Source organism: Tiliqua scincoides, chromosome 16 (assembly GCF_035046505.1).
Source record: "Tiliqua scincoides isolate rTilSci1 chromosome 16, rTilSci1.hap2, whole genome shotgun sequence".
NCBI classification, from domain to species: Eukaryota; Metazoa; Chordata; class Lepidosauria; order Squamata; family Scincidae; genus Tiliqua; species Tiliqua scincoides.
The window spans coordinates 7,477,735-7,497,811 of record NC_089836.1 but is presented as its reverse complement, the minus strand read 5'-3'; the positions used below and the strand labels follow the sequence as shown (position 1 = coordinate 7,497,811).

At 52.3% G+C, this 20,077-nt stretch overlaps 1 protein-coding gene across 6 annotated transcripts in view; it reads right to left on the bottom strand.

Annotated features, from left to right (window-relative positions):
• Nucleotides 1-20,077, bottom strand: part of DAB2IP (DAB2 interacting protein) — a 95,273-nt gene that overhangs the window by 72,761 nt on the left and 2,435 nt on the right. For 5 of the 6 annotated variants that reach the window (XM_066610532.1, XM_066610533.1, XM_066610535.1 and 2 more), the window contains exons 1-2: nucleotides 15,726-15,893; nucleotides 3,783-3,886 (exon numbers count right to left, since the gene is read on the bottom strand). In XM_066610532.1, coding sequence (XP_066466629.1) covers nucleotides 3,783-3,886; nucleotides 15,726-15,846 — 225 coding nt within the window. In that variant the 5' untranslated portion in view covers nucleotides 15,847-15,893. Of the gene's footprint in view, nucleotides 1-3,782; nucleotides 3,887-15,725; nucleotides 15,894-20,077 lie in introns of those variants that run through there. The other variant, XM_066610538.1, reaches the window with a different exon arrangement.

Genomic DNA, 20,077 nt, shown 5'->3' with positions numbered 1-20,077 from the left:
GCCTGGAACCTGTGATGGACTGCCCAATCCCCTACAAAAGGCATCCAGGCCAGACACCACCACCATAAGCTGTGGCAAGGAGTTCCGCAGACTAATTACAGACAGGGTCAATAAACATTTCTTTTGCCCAACTGTGACAGTTTTGATTATTATTGCACCTCACCACTGTGTTCCAGGCTAAGGGGACCCCAAAAGTGCCCTGTACCCCCAAAACACACCAGTTCACCACAGTCACAAGTGCTGCAAGGGATCTTGGGCAAAACTCATTGCATGAATTTTCCAAGCACGCAGCCTGGAGGTGGTGGATGAGCCTCTTTGTGTCACTCTCCACCAGGCTGTCTCTGGCTGCTAATGGAAGGTGAGATGGTGTGTCTGCAAGTCCTGTTTTTTTTCCAAACACAGCAGCCCAGATGAGAAATAGAGCAGAAGAAAAGAGTGAGGGGAACCCATCAAATGCCTCCAGTCAGGACTCTTTCTGTAACAGAAGCCGGTTCAGCCCATAAAATCCCCACCCCACTGTGATTTCCCCCCACCGTGCGGGAGCCGTGTAGACAGGCGGAAGCCTCGGAGACAAGATCCGGGGAGAGAGGAGAGGAAAAGATTCTCAGCTCTGCCGAGCACGATCTGGTCACCGAAGCAGGTCACCGACCCCAAGCACTGAAACCAGTCATAATGGTCTGTGGCTTGGTGCGTGCAAGTGAGCTCTGCAAAGCTCGCCAGCACTCAGATCCATCCGCCCCCCATGTCCCTGTAGCTCCCCCAACTACAGCCTCTGCTGGTTGGGAACTGGGTGTTGGTGTGTAAAAAGGGAAACAGCTCTGCGCTGCAGGTAGACTGCCTCTGAAGATGGACTCTCTATGGCTCTCAGCTATCCATATCCCCCATGGATTTATTTAGTCTAAGTTTCACCCTCCCACTTTGCTGCTTCAGAGATGGCAAGGTCTCCTCCCCCAGCCCCTTCCCTTCCGGGGCTGCTTCCCTTAGCAGCCACTTCACTTTGAGTCATGAAGTCACTGGACGACATAGCCCTGGGGCTGGAGCACAAGCCTTGCAGAGTGTCTGTGTCTTCTTTACTCGCAGTTTCAAAGGAGTGTCCAGTTTGTGCCCGCAGAAGTTCCATTTTACAGCTAGGGACCGGAAGGACCAGCCAAGCAGCTATGCAGAAGGCTCTCTGTCCTTGCTATGGGTTAAAGAACTGGGAATGCAAGTCTGCCAGGGATCAACCTGGAGAGTTCATCCGACCCTCCCTTCTTCCAGGGACCGGCCAAAAAATCTCCTAGTGCCAAATAGTCCGCCCCAGCCTGGGATGTACCAGCCTCTGCTCTCTCCACCCCCTGCAACTAGAAGTTTGGAGGGAGGCATCCCTGTCCATCTGCTGCTGCCCTGAGGCAACAACCTCAGCTGATTTCATGGATGAGCCAGGCCCATTTCTTCCTGCAAAAGTACACACTGGGATCATTTTCAAAACAGAGGAAAAAAGGTTGACCTCCATGATCTTGAAGGTGTTCCTCCCTCCTCACCCCCCCAGAGCCCCCCATCCCTGGCACTTCTCACTTGGCATAGCAGTGGCTGAACCCACCAATAAATCCTGCACAATCATTTGCATCTAATTTTTCTCCAGCACCCAGAGTCGTTATCTGAATCCAGTAGCCGTTGACAGTTTAATGATAATCGCTTTCTGTTTATGTATCATCCAGGATAATGTTCTATTCTCCTTAAAATTCAATCCCCATTTTAAAAAAAGGGGGGGGGGAGAAAGGAGAAAAAAGAGGAAGGGAGGAAAAGACAGACCAAAATTACAGTAATTTTCCCTTCTGGTTTGAGCAGTTTAGTAAACAATTAGGTTTCAATTAAAGACTGGGCGTTCCTGCTGAAGGGAACTGCGGTTCATTCCATCCAAGCTCTCCTCAGAAGGCACAAGACCTAAGCAAAAAACTATAACTTGCTGGGGGGCGGGGGAAGACACACATGAGGATGGGACGATGACGTGATTTGGAACACAGTGGCAAAATTTGTCTATATCATGCAGAGATGGGACGGCTTAAAGTCCTCCAGTGCCACGCGGAAACCGGGACCCAAGCGCTGTAAAAACACGAGATGGTTGTGGGAAAGGGGCAGGAAGAATGGAGTCTGAAAAGAGGATCTCCGGGGATCGAGGCAGGGGAGATATTGGAGATGGAGGAAGTACACAAGCTCCAGGGGCCAGGAAAAGGGCCACTGGGGTGGATTCCGTGGAAGAAAAGCCAAAAGGGTAAAGCAGTGGCCAGTGGAAGGGCACACTGAATGTTCCCCGGCTGCAAAATTCATGACCAGCCACCGCTAGTCTGAGCTGAGCACACTAAGCTGGATGAACCAGCCACTGACTCCGTAGAAGATAACACGTGAATTGGCCACAGGTCAAAGGCAGGTCACCTTTGGTTAAAGACTGCAGGGCTGGCAAGACCACCAAAGACCCTTCTCTGCCCAAGAGATCCACTGCCAGGCTATGTAGACAACGTCAAGGTAGGCTCAAGAGGAAGTGGCTCCTTACACCCACGTGGCTGATTGGGAGGAGGGGTCCTGCCAGTCTACATACAGCATGCGACATACACCGAACGCTCCACGCATCCAGAGGCAAGGGGAGTGGGAGGTATCTTCAAGATAGAACCACAGAGCCCCTCCCCCCCAAATACCCAGTTGATAGATCTATGTATAAAATGAGTTTTCCCTCGACATGTCACACTGACAGATATGTGCTCTGACACATCCGAGAGGATGGAATATCTGTGGCTCTCTGAGGGGATGCTCAAGGCAGTCGTATTATAGGCCAAAGCTGCCCCCAGACTGTCAGAAGCAAGAGTGCGCAAAGGGTGCGAGCCACACACGCTCCGTGTTTGAGGGCATTTGTCAGGCGGGCACACAGCCCTGTCCTTGGCTCACTGGAAACCCGGCTGCTTTCGCTTCTAGAGTAAACAGGACCTGATAAATGGAACCCACAGGTTTGGGGAGGGCAGCAAATGGGGTGTGTGTGTGTGGTCGGTTCACAGAACCCTCACTAGCTACCAATACCTAATTTTTAAAAAAGGTAAAGGAAGTCTTAAAAAAGACCCCAGCACTGTCTGTTCTAGTGGCTGTCTGCTGGTATTCCTTGGCATCTTTTTAGATTGTGAGCCCTTTTGGGACAGGGAGCCATTTAGTTATTTGATTTTTCTCTGTAAACTGCTTTGTGAACTTTTAGTTGAAAAGCGGTATATAAATACTATGAAGAAGAAGAAGAAGAAGAAGAAGAAGAAGAGGAGGAGGAGGAGGAGGAGGAGGAGTGAATTTTACTTTGACTGTAGCTCCCAGTTTTTCCACAAAGGATGCTTTATTTTGACTGCCTTCCCCAGACTGCCCTGTAAAGGTATTGTGTCAAGGGCCATAGGTGTATAAAAATGACCGCCACCGGTGAACGTTTCGGCTGGAAGCTATAGGAAGATTTACACTCTCTTATTTCAATAAAATAAAGGAAAACCTGAAGAAAGTTAAAAAATAACAAAAACGAACAAATGCAAAACAAAAACAAATGAAAACAAAAAAGCAAGAATAACAAAACAAACTAGTATTTTTCCCCCTCAACGCCAGATTCCCGCACAGATTCACATGCACTTGTGATCAGCTCTCGGCTCCCTTGTTTTTACCCCTTGCCAGTCTGTGGCTTTGGGGCTTGTTTTTTTCTTTTTCTTTTAAGGTTTACAGAGTAAGATTCTTCCTGTTGACAAGGTCTGGGATGCTACGATTAAAGAGACAAGAGAGATGCTTACTGTGACACGGAACGGAGTCGTGGCAGTCGGCTCCATGCTGGGGTTCTTCTCTGGTCCCCCGCCAGGCAACCCGCGTCTCTGCCCAGTCCTCTCTGGAGGGGACTCTGTGAAGGGAAGGAAGGAGAAAAGAGGTTTAGCAGCTGAAACCTCAAAGAGGCAGGAGTGTGTGCATGACAGCCACAGATACAGGTGCAGGAGACCCATTCCCGGAGGGGCACCCCTGGGGAGAGAGTGCTGCAAATCCCTGGCAAGAACAACCCCAAAAGAGTTCCTCTTGGCCCTGAGCATAGCTGGAAGTTGAAGGTGCTGTGCAATGAGATGTACAATAGGAAACTGAAAGAGATGGGGCAAACATCTCCACCCTTTGGAGTCCAACTCACCCTGGAACCCTGTGCAGATTGAGGGGATGTCTGCTGGATGGCCAAAAGGACTCTGTTTTTAAAAAAATGGATGAATTACAGAAATCAGAGAGGCTTCCACGCTGTGTCAACCTCCCGATGACATCACACATCGAGTGATGTCACAGGGAAGGCAGCAGGGCCTCTGCAGATTCTGGGATGGGCCCCAAACCTGAGCCTGTCCCACCACCGTGTACGACCAGTTCTGGGGCAGAAATGAGTTCTGATCCCAGGTTCTTATCATGTGTGGAATGGAGCTCGACTCGCAACCCGACTGCCAGCCGGCCTTGCCAACGCTGTTTGCCTCGGATGCCACGGGGCCCTGGCACGAGTTAATTAACATGAGTGGCATTTGCGAAGCGACCCACAGCCCAAGGAAGAAACTGCCACAAGATAGGAAAGCGCCACTGCCGCTCCAGCCTTGAAGGAGAGTCGGGGAGACGATCAGTATGCAAGAGGAGGGAGAGAGAGAGGCACTCGGAAGGCATTGCTAATCACAGCGCGGAGCTAAACATTTGTGAATATCACTCAAGTACAATATTTCACTGGCGGGTGTGACTGAGCGCAAATATTATGGCACTGCGGCGACCCACAGCTGGGAATGTCATGCGGGAGAACAAAGCCGGCTTCTGCAATGGAGGGGAGGAGAACTGCATTGGGGCCCAGCACCAGGGAGGAAGGCAGTGCAAGTTGGGAGGTGGGGGGAGGCAGGAGAGTTGGGGGGCTGGGGATTGGAACCCCTGGCCCCCTTGGCCTGTCCCGCTCCTGGCACTTCTGCCGAGTGCCAGCGATGCCCTGCTAAGGCTGCCCCCCAAGCGGGCCTGCCTTCTGAGTCCCAACCGCGGTTGTTGCTAATCCTTCTTTACAGACAGTTGGCTTCTCTGGTTCCGCAGGCCGCCCGTGTCATTACGGAGGGATTTGGAGCGTTTTAAGTTAATAGGGTGTGGGAGACTCCTGGATGGCACGCACCATCCGGAACGCCAAGCACCTGCCTCGGCCACGATCTGGAGCTAATAAGTGGACAAGCAGACCCCTCTGTTGCCAGCAGACACAAGAGCGACTGCCTGCCTGCACAGAGGTGGAATCTGATAACGAGCTGCCCAGAGTAACACCTCTGCCAGCATACGGAGTCTCTAATAGTGGAGGAGGCGGAGGTCCAGAACTGCTGGCTCTCTCCAGTCCCCCGATAACCAGGGTTGGTCTGCAGGAGCCGCTGTCACTGGGTGCAGAGTTTATAACTCAGGCAAAAGGGGCCATTGTACCTTACAAGCTGGGTCACACCTGGGCCAGGTGCTGCAGGACTCGAACCGAGATCAGCTCTTTCCTGAACAGCACCACCAGCACAGCTGGCTGGAATGAGGAACTGCAGGTCCCGGAAGCCACAGGGCAGGGCCTTCCTCCTCAGTGTCAGGCAGCTGGGAGGACCCCACCCCGTCCTGCTTGCGGCCAGGACAGCTTGTCTTTGAACCGCAGAGCGCCGGGCCTAACAGAATGCCAGCCCTCGCCTGGATGGCCGGGGCAAGGCACCCGCGAGCAGACACCGCAGCAGCTGTGCTCGCTCCTGTAAATCTGCCCCAAAGCAAACGGCTCCGTCCCTTTTAATTAGCACGCGCGGAGAGGCCGGTTGGGAAAGGGAGCTGGATGGCTCATTGTCCTGCTGCACTGGCCACACAGCACCAACTAATGATCCTAATTGCCCTCCCCCCAGCACCAGGGTGCACGTGCAACTCTGGAAAGGTTACTTTCCCGCCCAGTAATGAAAGGGCTCACCTGGCTCACTGAGGCATGGCTGGCTGGTTGCTGGAGGAGGAAATCTCCTTCTGGAGTCAGGGCCAGGACTGACCCAGCAGCGACTCCAGCCCCGGACAGCTAGTTCCTCAAGGGCAGCCTGCCACTGCTGCCTGGTGCTGGGGAGAGGGGAGGGCCGGGGCCGGCAAGCTCTTCCTGGGAGCTTCAGGAAGCAGGGAGATGGGTGCTATGGGGAGCAGGCTTGATAGACCCCCCTCGCTTGGCTGGACTGGGCAGGGCTTCTCGGAGGATGGCGGAGGGTCTAGGGGTGGCAGAAGTGGGGTCACAGCTAGGCAGGCTGCACGGAGCCCTGGCCCAACTTACTGCCCTTCCTTCCAGTGCGCAGCCCACTGTAGGACAGAAAAAGGGAAAGGAGGAAGGGGAGGTGATCTGCATTCCTCCGTGGGGACTTGACCCGGCCTGGGAGGGCTCTGCATTGATGCCTCCCTCCCGGCCAGTCGCTGCAAGCCAATCAGAGTGGCAGAGAACAGGTAGGCCCAGTTTCCCACTTGGAAACCCTGGCGGGATCTGCGCCTCTCGACTGGAAAGGTTTGCAACTCTGCCCTCACCTATGCAGAGCAGAAGTGGAGATGTTGGCCCCCCCCCATGTTTGCAAATGCAGACAAACAGCAGTCCTGGAGAGGTCAGGTGGCTTCCCACCCAAGTGGCAGAGAACAAAAGCCAGGAGAGTGAGTTTTCCCTGGGAGCCCAGCTGGATTTGCTTAGCCGGGAAGTGGAGCCCAGCATGGAGGCCCCTCTTGGACCAGCTTGGAATTCGAGGAAAAATCCAGGAGAGGCCGTCATCCTCGAGTGAACACTGGCAAAGACGTGCACCCACTTCCCTGCCCCCCCCAAATACAACTCACCTAAAGGAGGCCGCGCTGGTCAGAAGCCCACATGCCATGACGCTCTGGGCAAGTGCAGCGAAGGCGGAGGGGTGGAGGGGATGACTTCATCAGAGGCCTCCTGGAATTCGCTCCCGAATGCCAGACTGCCGTTCCAGCCAGGAAAGGTGGGGAGAGGCACCCGGCGGCTGGAGAGGGAGGGAGGGAGGGAGAGGAGGAGCGAGGGCCCCCCAGCACCTCCAGGAACGGAGCCTGAGCAGCTGCAGTCAGCTCAGGTGGAGGACGTGGAACGGACAGAGAGAGACATTTGGCCTTCACCCCCTCCTCATGCAAGCCCAACTGGGCTGCACCCCACTTCAGCTCCAGAGCACCCCTGGCCAATGACAAGCGGGTTCTCCCATCATCTGACTCCTCCTCCCCGCGAGATCCATTGGCAGAGGGAGCTGGGACACCCTCGGAGGTTCGCGGAGGGTGTTTCTGCAGCACCAGGTGAAAACTGGATTTACCTGTCCCCTCCTCCCTCGGCCTCCTCCGCTGCAAGAGCCTCATTACCTTAATGAGTGCAGGTGTTCCCCTCCCAACCATCATCATCTGTGCGGCTTAATTGCTGATCCCTCCAAAGACAGCCAGGAGCAAAGGGAGATGGAATGAGCTCCGTTTCAGGGGCCCTGGTGGAGAACGAGTCGCTGGGCCTGGAAAGTGAAGTGACGGGAACTCCCAAGTCCCCTTCTTCCCCTCGCAATGTCCGCCTCCCTTCGTCTGGCAAACTGTGCAGGCTCCTTGGGGCAGAGGCTGCTATTGTATTTCTTTATGAAGTTCTGAAGTGCCACACACATTCATGTTTCTAATATTATTTATCGGTAAGCCCTGCGCCCCCCTGACTTCACTTTCCTTCTCTGCAAGCCCTTGGGGGCAGAGGCCTGTTCTTGTTGTACTTAGTGAAGTTCAGGGCACATCCATGGCAAATGCTAGAACAGAACAGAGCGACGCTTGCTGAGAAAACACAAGCCTTCTCTGGAAGTGTGGCAGGGGCAGATTGCCAGGTAGTGGTGGTGGGGAGGGGAACTGCTCCTCCAAGGCCCAATCGATATGTAGTCCAAGAAGCGGGTGGGGGGCTTTCTCCCCCCACCCATCCAGTGCTCCTTTTCTTCTGCTTTGCTGCGATCTCCACAACAGCCTCCAAGGCACGGAGATTGCAAAGCAGAGCCCCGGACAGCTCTGACTGGCATGAGGCAGCTGCCTCACTAGAGGGCACCAGTGCCTCTTCAGCAGCTGCTCCTGCCAACTCCATTGAGAAACAGCCACGTCTGGCTGCCTGCCTAGGCTGAGCTGCATCAATCCCACCCTGGCAGGCCAGCCACTCGCCTTCTGCAGACCCTACTAGCCCTGGATGGTTCCACTCACACTCCTCTCCAGAATTGGCTTGAGTGCAAGGAGGGTGGAACCCACACAAAATGCTGAGTTTGCAGCACAAGGACACTGAGCCACTGAAAAACCCAGGCTGTTCCAGCTCAGTGCGGGGATTGGGCCACCCTGTTCCCAACAGGGCTCAGCTGGGAAGTGCATGGGGAGTTATGGGTCCTTGCCCCAAGCAGCTTACAATCTGGCAACTGGCAACTGTTCTGGCAGCGGAAGAACAAGAAGGGGAGGGAGACCCCGTGTGTGTGTGGCAGAGGCTGCACCAGTGAGGTGCGGCGTTGCCCTGTCCGTTTGGACCCAGCCGCAGCCCCCTTCCCGCACGACACGCGCCAAAATTGCCATCTTAATGTTAGGCCTATTATGCAGATGTCTCTGCTCTGCCATCTACACCCAGTGACCTCATCCATCTTCCTAATGAAGTGCCAACAATAGAACATCTGTTTTGCTGCTGCGACAGCTGGGGCAGAGACCGAGGAGACAAATATCTGGCTCTCTCCCGACGCGCCGCACGTCTAACCCAAGGTGGCCCGGATTCATTTGCCGCACGGCGTGAAGTGCCAGAGCTGTCACCTCTGCCAAGGAAGAGGGCTAGTAATTAAAGGGCACCGAGCTCCCTGTGGCTGCAAAGCAGAGAGGTGCCCCCCTCAGAACCTCTCCCCACTTCACCGCCTCGAGGTGGCTCTCCGGCTTGGAGGCGAGGCAGGAAGGCAGGCCTGTGCTTCAGTGAGCTCTTGATCCAGCCCGCAGGTTCTCCTCGTGCAACCTGAACGCAGCCAGTGCTGTGCACTCGAGAAGGGCGGGTGGGCCCAGGTTCAAGACACCACCAGGGTTCTCAGTCCCAGTCCGTTTAGGAAGGGGGCTGAGCCCAGTGTTCAAACACGCGCTCTGCACGCAGAAGGTTGCAGGATCAACCCCAACAGCATCTCCAACTCCCACTAGGACAGACCCTCCCCTGTCACTGTGATACTGCCAGCCAGTGTTTCCTCTACAGAGCAATGCAGACCCAGGGCAGATTCACATGCTCTGGTCAGGGTAAGCAAGACGAAACCGAAGGCAAAGGATGCAGCATTTTTCAAACACGGTGCCCTGGCACATTGGGGTGCCACGAATGGTCCACAGGTGTGCCACGGGAGTTTGGGAGGTAGGGTCATATACTAGTGGGGTGAGCACCCGGTCGGCAGCGCAGTGTGCCTTGTCAATTGTCAGAAAAGCTGCTGGTGTGCCTTGACAGCTGCAGTGCCTTCTCAGTGCGCCATGACATGAAAACAGTTGACTTGCGTCCAGGAGGACGGTCCCCTGGGCCTCAATGGGCTTTCACTGGGGTGCAACCCCACCAGTCGGATGGCAGCCAGCTTGCCGCCTCGAACCTGACGGGAGTCACTTTTGCAAGTGATCGATGGGGCTCATTTTCAGCCTCCCCAGCGCCCCTCCCTGCCCACCAAAGCTATGCGCGTCAGCGGCACAGAGGTGATCAAGCCTCCACTTCATCATCCCTCTCCCGAGCAACTGGGGCACCAGCCCCTCTCCCCCCCCCCGTCTGCTCCCCCCTCTGAAACCGTACTCAGATCTTCATCTCCCTCTGATGTACTTTTCAATCCATCTTCCAATTTCACCCCAGAGAGGAAGGCACAGTGGGGTGGGGGGGGGGGAGACAGGCAGAGAGATAAGAGCTCTTGCAATTCAGTGCCAAGACACAGAAAATTTGTCCGCCCGGCACTGGCTTCACGTCAGGATAAATATCATACATATTTTATTTGCGGGGTTTAATAAATAAGTCATTTTGGGGAGAAGAGAAACTCTTTTGTATATTCAGAGAGAGAGAGAGATCTGCTTATAGCAAAGTCACTGTGAAAGAGTATTTGAGCAGAACTTCTTAAACAACGCCCCCCCCAACATAGCCCCACTCCAAGGCAATAACATCCATCAGACTGCAATATGATCAAATTCTCCCAGCAATGCGCGGCGTTTTCTGAACGTGCCCAGCATGGATGATCATGAAGCAGTCCTCCAAACAAACCTGTCAGGTAAGCAAGTGCTATTATCCCCATATCGCTGGTGGGGAAGACCGAGGCCCAGAGGAAGTGGCTGGCCCAAGGACCTCCTCCCAGGAGATCATGGTGGAAATGAGGATTGAACCAGGGAAGTTCCCAGCTCAGCTCCCACAGCTCACCCTCTTCCACCAGCTTTTGGCCCCAAGGCTTCCCCTAACTATCCAGCCTCACCAACCTCCACCAACCTCCCTATGAAGGGCTGTGCTTCTTGTCAAGGTCCATCAAGAGGTGGGCCAGCACAGGCAGGGAGGTGTCCAGGCTTCAAGGTTCTCCGCAAACTGCATTCTGTGGGCCCCCAGAGAGCCATTGGCCTGTCTCAACACCCCCACCCCACCCACTTTGGATTGCATGGTCAGGCAGGCAGCCCCCAGGTCCTAGAAACAAGTGCTTGGACCCCAACTTTTGCCAAGGGCAGGCAGATCAAGAAAACCGGCTGCGTGTCAAAACTCTTTATATGAGTTATGAAGAGTCCCTTCCCTGGGGCAGGCTGCTTCCGCCCCCCCCCCAGTCTCTTGAAAAATGCGCCCCACCCTCCACACTGAACCAGGTATTCTTCTGGTTCTCTGGGGTCCCTCTGCTTGACTCCCCTGGAAACTGCAGGTACAGTTGAGATTTGTTCAAGATGGCAAAGGGCATAGTGGGGCGGGAGGGGGGGAGAAGGAGTGAGAAAAATCAGGTTAACTTGAAAAACCTTCGCTCGGTTGCCATGGGTACCGTTTCCTCATCAGGGATGGATGCTACGGGTTGTCATGGTAACTCCAAGGCCCAGCAAGCATCCTGATGAGGCACTAAGTATTCCGCAGGTCCAGTTGCCCTACTCAAGAACAAGGCAGGACAGGCTGGGGCACAGGGCAGCATAGATACGTACACTATCCAGCAATGCCCAGTTTGGTCAGGTGGGGAGGATCGGAGCCTTGCGCTGCTCAGTCGGCCGCTTGTCTTGTAAGGACTTTACTTTAAACCGGAAGAGCTGCACTGGGTCGGGCCCAAGCCCTGCTTCCTGTGGGGGCCAGCCTGGTGATGGAGACCACCACCCTGTCTACCTGTTGGCCACCACCAATTGGTATTTAGGGGTAGGCTGCCCCAGTATGTGGAGGTTCCATTCCTAACTATCACGCCTAAGAAGAGCTTGTGGGATGTAATCCGTTCTATGCCGTCCGTACCATGAAAGACGCCACCGGGGCACATCTTGAGCTGGTTCCTGCAATGCTAGTGCTATCAGTCCATAATTATCCTGGCAGATCGAGCTCAAGGGCACCATCTGCCGGCCCCCAAGGGTCACAGTCCCTGGAAAGCTTTGTCTTTATCCTTTGGCCCTCAGCCAATGGCATGGGGACCCTGCCTGACCCCCTTTCCTTCTCCTGCAACCAGGCTCTCCTAAGCACTCTTGTCTAACAGAATGCAATTTCCTCATTATTAAAACAGTAAGCCCTCTGGGACCCTATCGAAGCTGAAAAAGCAGTGTGTAAAGAGGGCTCTGAGCATGTACAGAATTTCTTTCCTTCACTGACCCCCCAAACTGAAACGGAAACATGCCCAGGTCCAAGGGTGAGACTCCCAACAAGTCCCCACCATACTGCCCTTGTAGCAGACAAACAGTGCTTAGTCACAAACGATTGTTTTCGGAGAGGTTCCTCTCCCAGAACTGCCAAAAGCCAAGAGAGTGGCATTTCCTTCCTGGTTCCACAGCCAATACTTTCCCAGACTCAGAAAAGGGGGAGAGTGGGGGGGTGTGCCCTTGCAAGCACCAGTTGGCACTGGCTGGACAGGACTGTGGTCCCAGGTGGACGTCCTCCTAAAGGCAGGAGTTCTCCCCCCCCCAAGACTTCCGCACTGTCCCCGTTCGCGCTAATTTCCCCTGCCCCGCATTCTCCCAGCTTGTGGTCACAATGACTTACAGGGGAATGGTTTTTAACGGACAAATCAATGCAGAACAGAGATAAAACAAACAGGGAAGCTCTGTCTCTCTCTCAATAAATGTTCTATCTATACCTCTCCCGGGTTAGGGTTGCAACGCTGAATTGAATTACTGGTTGGCTGAATGGATGAAAGAAGAATATCTCATCAATTAAAATCAGCTGCGCATTGATTTTGAAATTGCTCCTCTTTGTACACAATCAGTAGCATCTCCTGAAAACTTTTTCCTCCCAGTCAGACCGACCTCTCACTTCCCCAACAAGAGCAGCACTGGTTGTCAACGTTATGACACTGACAGACCCCCCCTCCTTTGATCGGGGGATCAAAGTAAATATAGGGAAGGCGAGTGGGAAGGCAAGTTTGACAGTCCAAGAGCAGCTTCGTGCTCAGAACTCAGACGATGGCGCTGTGGCATCTTGGGTGACACAAGGAGTCCAACAAGGGGTAGAGGGGGGCCAGGTTGCCCAAGAGGGTTGCCCACCCTCACATTTACTGGTCTTTGATGTTTCTTCATCTTTATCCTTTAATTTTGCACACCAGTATATATACCTGACATAATTGCCCCCCTTAAAAAAATAGTTGCCCACCCACCACTAGAATCCTGACTACAGGCCTGTGCCCAGCAATAGAAAGACTAGCTTGGCAACTCAAGCCGTGGGTCGCACAGACTGAAAGGCCAGGCCGGAGTCAGGGGTCTTCACAGGGCTTTATAGGGTCTTTACAGGGTCACATGATGGGGGTGCAGGGCCACCCTCTGGTCAGTGCTATTGGCTGGGACTGAACATTGTAGAGCGCAAGCCAATGGCGCCCTCTGCCGGGGTGACAACGTTGAACAGGAATAAAAACGTGGCATGAAATGAATTGGAGACTGACACGGGCTTTTCAGTGGTGTGTCATCAAGTTGGCCGCTGGTTTTTCTTGTGGGTTACTGATTTGTCAGGTGACCCGGACTGTGATATATTAAAATAAATAAGCAAATAAAGTGAACAGGGATTACGCCAACCGTAGTGGTGCCACTGGGGTGACGCAATCTCGTACCAGGTGGCGCAAATCCAAGCGACGCTTCTGCCACTGGCTGGATCTCATGGGCTGACCCCTTGAGAACTGCCAATGTTTCTGTATGGACAGTTTGCTCTGAACAGCAATCTGTTGGGAAAGGATTTGGGGGGGGGGATCTCAGAGTCCAAAATTAACAGGACTGCGACAGGATAGACAAACAATCTTATCTCCCAGAGCCTGCAGGCACAAATATGTCAACTGCTCCATTAAGAGGCTTGAACCCTGCACAAAACACAAACACCAAGAAAGGCCTCTAATGGGAAACGGTCACACAATTCAGCCGAGAAACAATGCTTGCCAGTTATTACTTGGAAGTGCATAGAAGTGGGGAAGTTCCCTTCTTCCTGGCATTTAAAAGACACTGCCAGTGGGCAAGCGGGGAGAGGAAAGAGACTGAGCAAATAAAAGAGAACACTCAAGAGTACATACAACACCATCCCTGCTGATCATTTCCGTACATGGAGAACGCTGTTTGAGCAGGCAGGGAAAGATCCCAAGGTTCGTTTCAGGGTGATGGGTCTTCCTGCTGTGGAGGCCAAGGAATCCAATATCCCAGGCACGCCTGGATATCACCTCCCAGATCTCCAGTCAATACTGAGCTGAAGGCAAAGGCCCTGAATCCTTTTGTGACATCACAGCCAGTTAGGGAATGAGAAGCAATGGTGCCCAATTCAACTGGTGCCCAGTTCAAGGCAGAGGTGGCACCTTCTGGAGTTGCTCCAGAAAGGATTTGCCTGCTTTGTGCAGACAGCTGGACTAGATGACCTTGGAGGACACCCTCTGACTCTAGGATTCTAAGTATAGTAGTGAGCAGCCTAAATGGGCTGGTTTCTCCTGCAGCCCCAGGCAAGTCTAAAATGTTTGATCCTGACTTCCAGACACATCACTGCAGCAACGAGCAATTCACAAAGAGCACCTGCTTCCCCCCCCCCCCCCACGCTGTACAGCTGGAGTTGGCAGGTCTGGGCAGAAAAGCTGCAAGCCTCTCTCCGACACACGCTCAGAAAACGGGGGCAAACTGCATCCTTTTTAAAACATTTTTTTTTGCTTGCTTCATTTTGTGCATCGGTGGCAGGAACGTGCACCCTCCGCCCTGGGAGGGGGGAGCGTCTTATTTATAAAACCGCAACTGGGTCAGAAGCTGCCTGGAGTGGAATGAGCGAGCCGTACGAGCGAGAGTGCCTCGTGGAGAAAAAGAACACATCATCTGGGCGATGCTCACCACAGCAGCCACAAAGGAGGGCACGCCGGCCTTCTGCTGCACCCAGAAGACCCACACGTCCAGCGGCAAGAAGGGAGAGCGGACGGCAAGCCGTAATCAACCGACCCGGTGCTCTTCCAAGCTGAAAATTAGCTCCCTTCTCTCTCCTCTGCCTGACATACATTTCATATCTTTCCTGGCTTTCAAGTGGAGGGCAGCTGCTTCTCAGAGGGCCAGAAATCTCAAGGGCCTTGAAGGGAGCATACTTGGCACCCCTCCTTGTTTGCTTATAACGCAATAATTCTGCCGAGCCGCACAGAGCTGGGGGAATTAAGCTTGGGACACGCATTCAAAGCTGGCTTTGATTGCTCTCAATTGGGCCCCACACCTAAGGGCTGTCAGCGCTTGGGCAACCTACTCCTTGTACGCAATTTTATATTAAAATCTGCTTAAATCTATTTTGTCCATTAACTCGCATGCACTTTTTAAGTGCACATTTTGATGGCTTTCCATTCTACCCTAGAGATGCAAAGTCTATAACGAATTTTGTTGACATCTCTAAGATTCTGCAGACCTTGGCTGTGAACCCGGGTCCCGTAAAAAAGGTCTCCAATTGGCCCCCACCGCTCCTAAGGCCCTGCACTACATCACCAGAAACCACGTGCTTGGCCACCAATGCATCCACAGAACAACCTTCCTACTCTTTTCCCCCTAAAAGTCATCTTGCAGGCAGGAGATCTTGACTCCTGCCAGGATGACTGCAGACCCAGTCATCTTGCAGGCAGGAGAAGACAATGAAAAGGCTTAGATCAGTGGTTCCCGAATGGTGGCTCGCGACTCACCAGTGGGTAGCGACCTAATTATTTGGTGGGTCGCAAAACTGACAAGCTGACAAGCAAAATGTATTGATACCTACGGAAAGCGGATCAGCAAATGCTCACATTTACTCATGAGTAGGCAAACATGCCTCAGTCCACTTCAAAGAGCAGGCCAAGGGGAACGAAATGTCACCAGAATGGTCCCGATCTGATGAACATGGAGCTCAACAAGCACTCCAGAAAGCAGCTCCCCCCACCATTGTATAAAGAATAAAACCAGTGGCTTGAGCTGCTGGAAGGTTAAACTTTTTTGAGGGGGGAGGGCCTCATAAACTAGGTGGGTCCCAAGAAAGTGTCATTTTAGAAAGCGGGTCCTGGTGCTAAAATGTTTGGGAACCAATGGCTTAGCTCATGTCAAGGGGACAAGAAGGAGGCGCAAGACATTACCCCTGCTCAGTGGCCTGTTGCGGCTCCGGGACCTACTCCGTTGTCGCTGTAGCCGGGACCTCCGGAGGAGACGGTAGTAGTAGGAGGGTCGCCCGCAACTTCTCCGGCTGTTCACAGACATTCTCGGGCTCCTCTCAGGCTCTTATGTGTGTGGCGCTCCCCCCAAGACTTCCACTTTCTCAGTTTACAGAAGAAGGTATAGGCAAAAGGAAAAAAAGTGGGGAGTGGAGAACAAACCACAAAAAAAAAAAAAAAAATGGGGACTCTTGGAAGAGGCAGACATGGAGTGGTCCCTGACTCCAGAGCAAGCAAGATAAACACAGCCCAACAAGACCTGCCCCCCACTCCTAAGATAATCCTTTTTGGAGTTGGAAAAAGGAAGCAGGACTTGGAAATGTGAACAAGTTCAAGTGGGGAGGAGGAAATCCTGGACTGGATTAATTGCCAGGATTAAACACCAAGCTCTGCACTCCCTTCATTGCTTCCAGTTGGTTGCACGCACTCCTCAGTCATCACTGCCTTGTCTCCAGCTCCTCATTGAGCCAGCCATATAAATGGTGGTTTGCACAGAGTAAGAGACAGGCCCCTGCCCCAAGGGGGTTGCCATGACATGAGGGAGACAACATGGTGAAGGCTGGCAGACAGAAACTGCAAGCCATTGTTTCAATCACACACACCTAAGCTTAGTGGCCATAGTGGAAGAGGACTAAAGAAGAAGTTTTCAAATAAAAGGTTGATCTTGTTACCCATTATCATTAACAAAAGAACATCAGAAGAGCTCAGCTGGATCAGGCCAGAGGTCCCTTTAATGCAGCTACCTGTATCTCACAGCAGCCCACCAGGTGCCTCTAGATCAGCGATTTTCAACATTTTTCATCTCGCAGCACACTGGCAAGGCACACCATCAGCTTTTTGCCAATTGACAAGGCACACTGTGCTATCAATGGAGGCTCACATCCCCCAATGGTCCTATTAATAAATGACCCTCTACCAAATTCCCGCGGCATACCTGGGGACCATTCGCGGCACACCAGTGTGCCACGGCACAGTGGTTGAAAATGGCTGCTCTAGAGAGCACACAAGAGACCTGAATCCTGGTGCCACTCCCTTGAACCGGGCATTTGGAGACACCTATTTCTAGAACCAGGTGATTTGCACATACCCATCACAGTCTGTTACCTGTGATGGAATTTTCCTCCGGAAATCTGTCCAATCCCCTTTGAAAGGCATCCAGGCTTTCAGGTGCAATCACCACATCCTGTGGCAAATGCAGGCTTCCCCAAAGGGTTTCTGTGGACAAGACAGGCAGTGTAGCCGCCCCCCACCCCCCCAACACAACCCAGCTCTACTATCTTCCAGGCAAAAACAAAACAAAAACCAAGGAATCTTGGGATTGAGCTGAGGGCATCTTCGCATCTTCGCAAAAAAAAAAAAATTTGCAGGGCCTTTTTGATATCTGAAAAACAAAACCGCAAGCAAACCCTACCATTGCTAGAAGGTTAATGCAATTTGAAAAGGACCCCTCCTCCTTGCACTAAAAACTAAAACATTTAAAGGCATTCTTGGTGTCCATTGTGGGGGAGAAATGGATTTAAACATCTCGCCGCTTCTTAGGTTTGTTCACCTGCTGCTCTACCTTTCAAAATGGGCAGAAACTCTGAGATTTATTTAATGGGAAAAGCTTTCACGGCTACAGAAAAACGACATTCCCACTGACATTTCTTTGCTTTGTGCTGCTTGAAAAGCACAGGAGCAGGGTTGGCTCAAAAAGTTGGCAATGTACTTTAGACACTCCAGAGGGGTGCTTGCATTAATCTGCTGCAGCAAAAAGCGACAAAGTTCATGGCCTCTGAACGACAAGCACATTTATTTCAGCAGAAGCTTTTGTGGACTGAACTCCTGCCGAAACACACTTCTTTGTCTTTAAGCCCTGGAGGCGCCATAAGGCTCATGGCCATTTTTTCTTTTGGAAGTGCTGTTTTGCTCTGGACATCTGGTGAGACCCTTTTGTGCCTCCCCACTGCCTGCCAAAAGTACACCGTGTGGCAATCTGTGATTCTCTGTCCAGAATGCAAAACCAGGAGGTTGGAATGGCACTTTCCTTATTAATGTTGGACTTGAGGTGGTGACTGGTGGTACTTGCAGGACCCCTGGACACCTGCACGAGACCAGGAATGCAACACAACAAACTGTGGTCTGAGGCTTGACTTGGCAAGCAGAGCTCCAAAACGTGCTTGAAAAAGCCCTCCTGTCCACTTGAGCCTTTTAAAGGTGTTTGTCGTGTCACATCTGGCCTCCCAACCCAGAAGTAACTGGTGATTATGTCATTGCCAGTTACCTCCAGTGGAATATGTGGACCATGTGAAATGGTAGAGTGGAGGCCAAACACTAAGAAACACTGGTCTGCAGCCCTGCTTGTGTTCAGGGCACTCTACAAAAAATTGAGAGAACTGGTCTCTGCCGCAAGAGGTTTACAAACTAGAACAGTGGTTTTCAAACTTTTTTTTTTGCACCAGGACCCACTTTTTAGAATGACAATCTGTCGGGACCCACTGGAGGCGATGTCATCAACCTGTAAGCGATGCCGTGGCCTGAAGTTTCATAATCAAGCAGGACAATTTTTAACACCCCCCCATACGACAAAATCAAATCAATTAAATAAAAAATTTACAGTAAGTTTAAAGAAATTATTTAAAGTAAAGAAGAGCCCTCCTAACGCTCACAAGCAGTTGCTGTTTCAAAAAGTTCCCCAAACATCCCAAAGGCTGCAATCCTATCCACACTTACCCAGGAGGACGCCCCATTGACAATTATTGTTAAAAGCAGATACATAGTGACCTGTTCAAAGCAGAGTTCTGTCACATTTCCCCAAATGCAGTCCCATATCACAGTAGCAGCAAGTGTAATACATTAAAAATAAAATGCACCTTGAAATGAAGAGGGACCCACCGGAAATTGGCTCCTAGTGGTCCCGACCCACAGTTTGAGAAACACTGGGCTAGAAAATAGACAAAAGGGAGACAGCAGAGGGGAGGGTGGGAAATGGAGGCCACAGGAAGCAGAAGATGCTTTCCACTGGAAAGGCAGGGTATAGAGTCACTTAGGCACAAATATCACAGCCAGAAAGCAAAGACCAGTTCCTCTCCTGAAAGTCCAGGCCAAATTTTGCACGCAACACCCAAGGAATCCCAAAGTTACTTTCAGAAGGCCTAGAAGGAGCAGGCCAATCAACACATCAAGTTCAGGTCAAAGAAGCAGGAGCACAGCTGGGCCACAGATGACTCTGGCTCTTGCTGGGTGGGGGGGGTGCAGAGACTGCATGGGGGGGGTCACCTCCAGCCCTGTGTCACCCGTTTCTCGGCAAGGGGGCCCCAGGGAGCTGCAGCACAAGCTTTTGAATTAAGTCACAAAACCAAAGGTTTTTTGAAAATGGGGAGGGGGGCATTTTTCCAAAAGCTGGTATTAATAAGTGTTGGCCGCATGGAGATGGTTGAAAGAGGCACAGACCTTTTTCTGTGCAAAAATAAGTACCATTTGCTCATTAAAGGCGGGTGGAAGTACTGTGGAACTGATTAATGGCAGCCGCGACAGAGCATGCGGGCCTTGATCTGGCGTCTGGAGACCCCAGTAAACCTCCAAGCATTATTCTTTACTGTGCTTTGTTTCGTTGACTTGAGGAAGGAAGGCAACGCTGTAGACACGTGTGGTGCTCTGCCTTCTCCTACACACACACTCCTCCGACATTCGTTAACTGCAAGAAAACCTGCTGGATCGGGCCCAGGGCTCACTCAGGCTGCAGTCATGCACACTCCTCTGCGACCAAGCTCCAGTGGAGTGGATGAGTTTTAAGAAGAGCCCTGCTGGATCAAGCCAGAGGCCCATCTGGTCTGGTTTCCTGCATACTTGAGGCCCATCAGATGCTCAGAGAGCACACAAGACAACAAGAGACCTTTCCTCAGAAGGGGAAAGTCGATGAGATTTGCTTCTGGGTAGATGTGCACAGGAATATGTGAGTTAGTCCAGCTTCCAGCCTCCCACAGTGGTCCACCACGTGCCTCTTCTAGGAGGAAAAGGCACCCTTCTCTCCTACCATTGCTGCTCTGCAGCTGATATGACAGAGGGGGTCAAATTGTACCAGCCCAAAGAAAGGTTCTGTCCCATTCCAAAATCTTGCAGGCACCAATGCCCACCCGCTTCTGTGGAAGATTTAAAGGCTTCAAATGCTTCCTTGGGTGGACAGGCCAGGGGTTGAGATGCGGACAAAGGCAATAAGTGGTGTAAAACTTGTGCTGTCAGCAGCTGCTGGCTTTAACATTTATAAGGTGCAATTAAAAGTACACATGCCAAAGTCA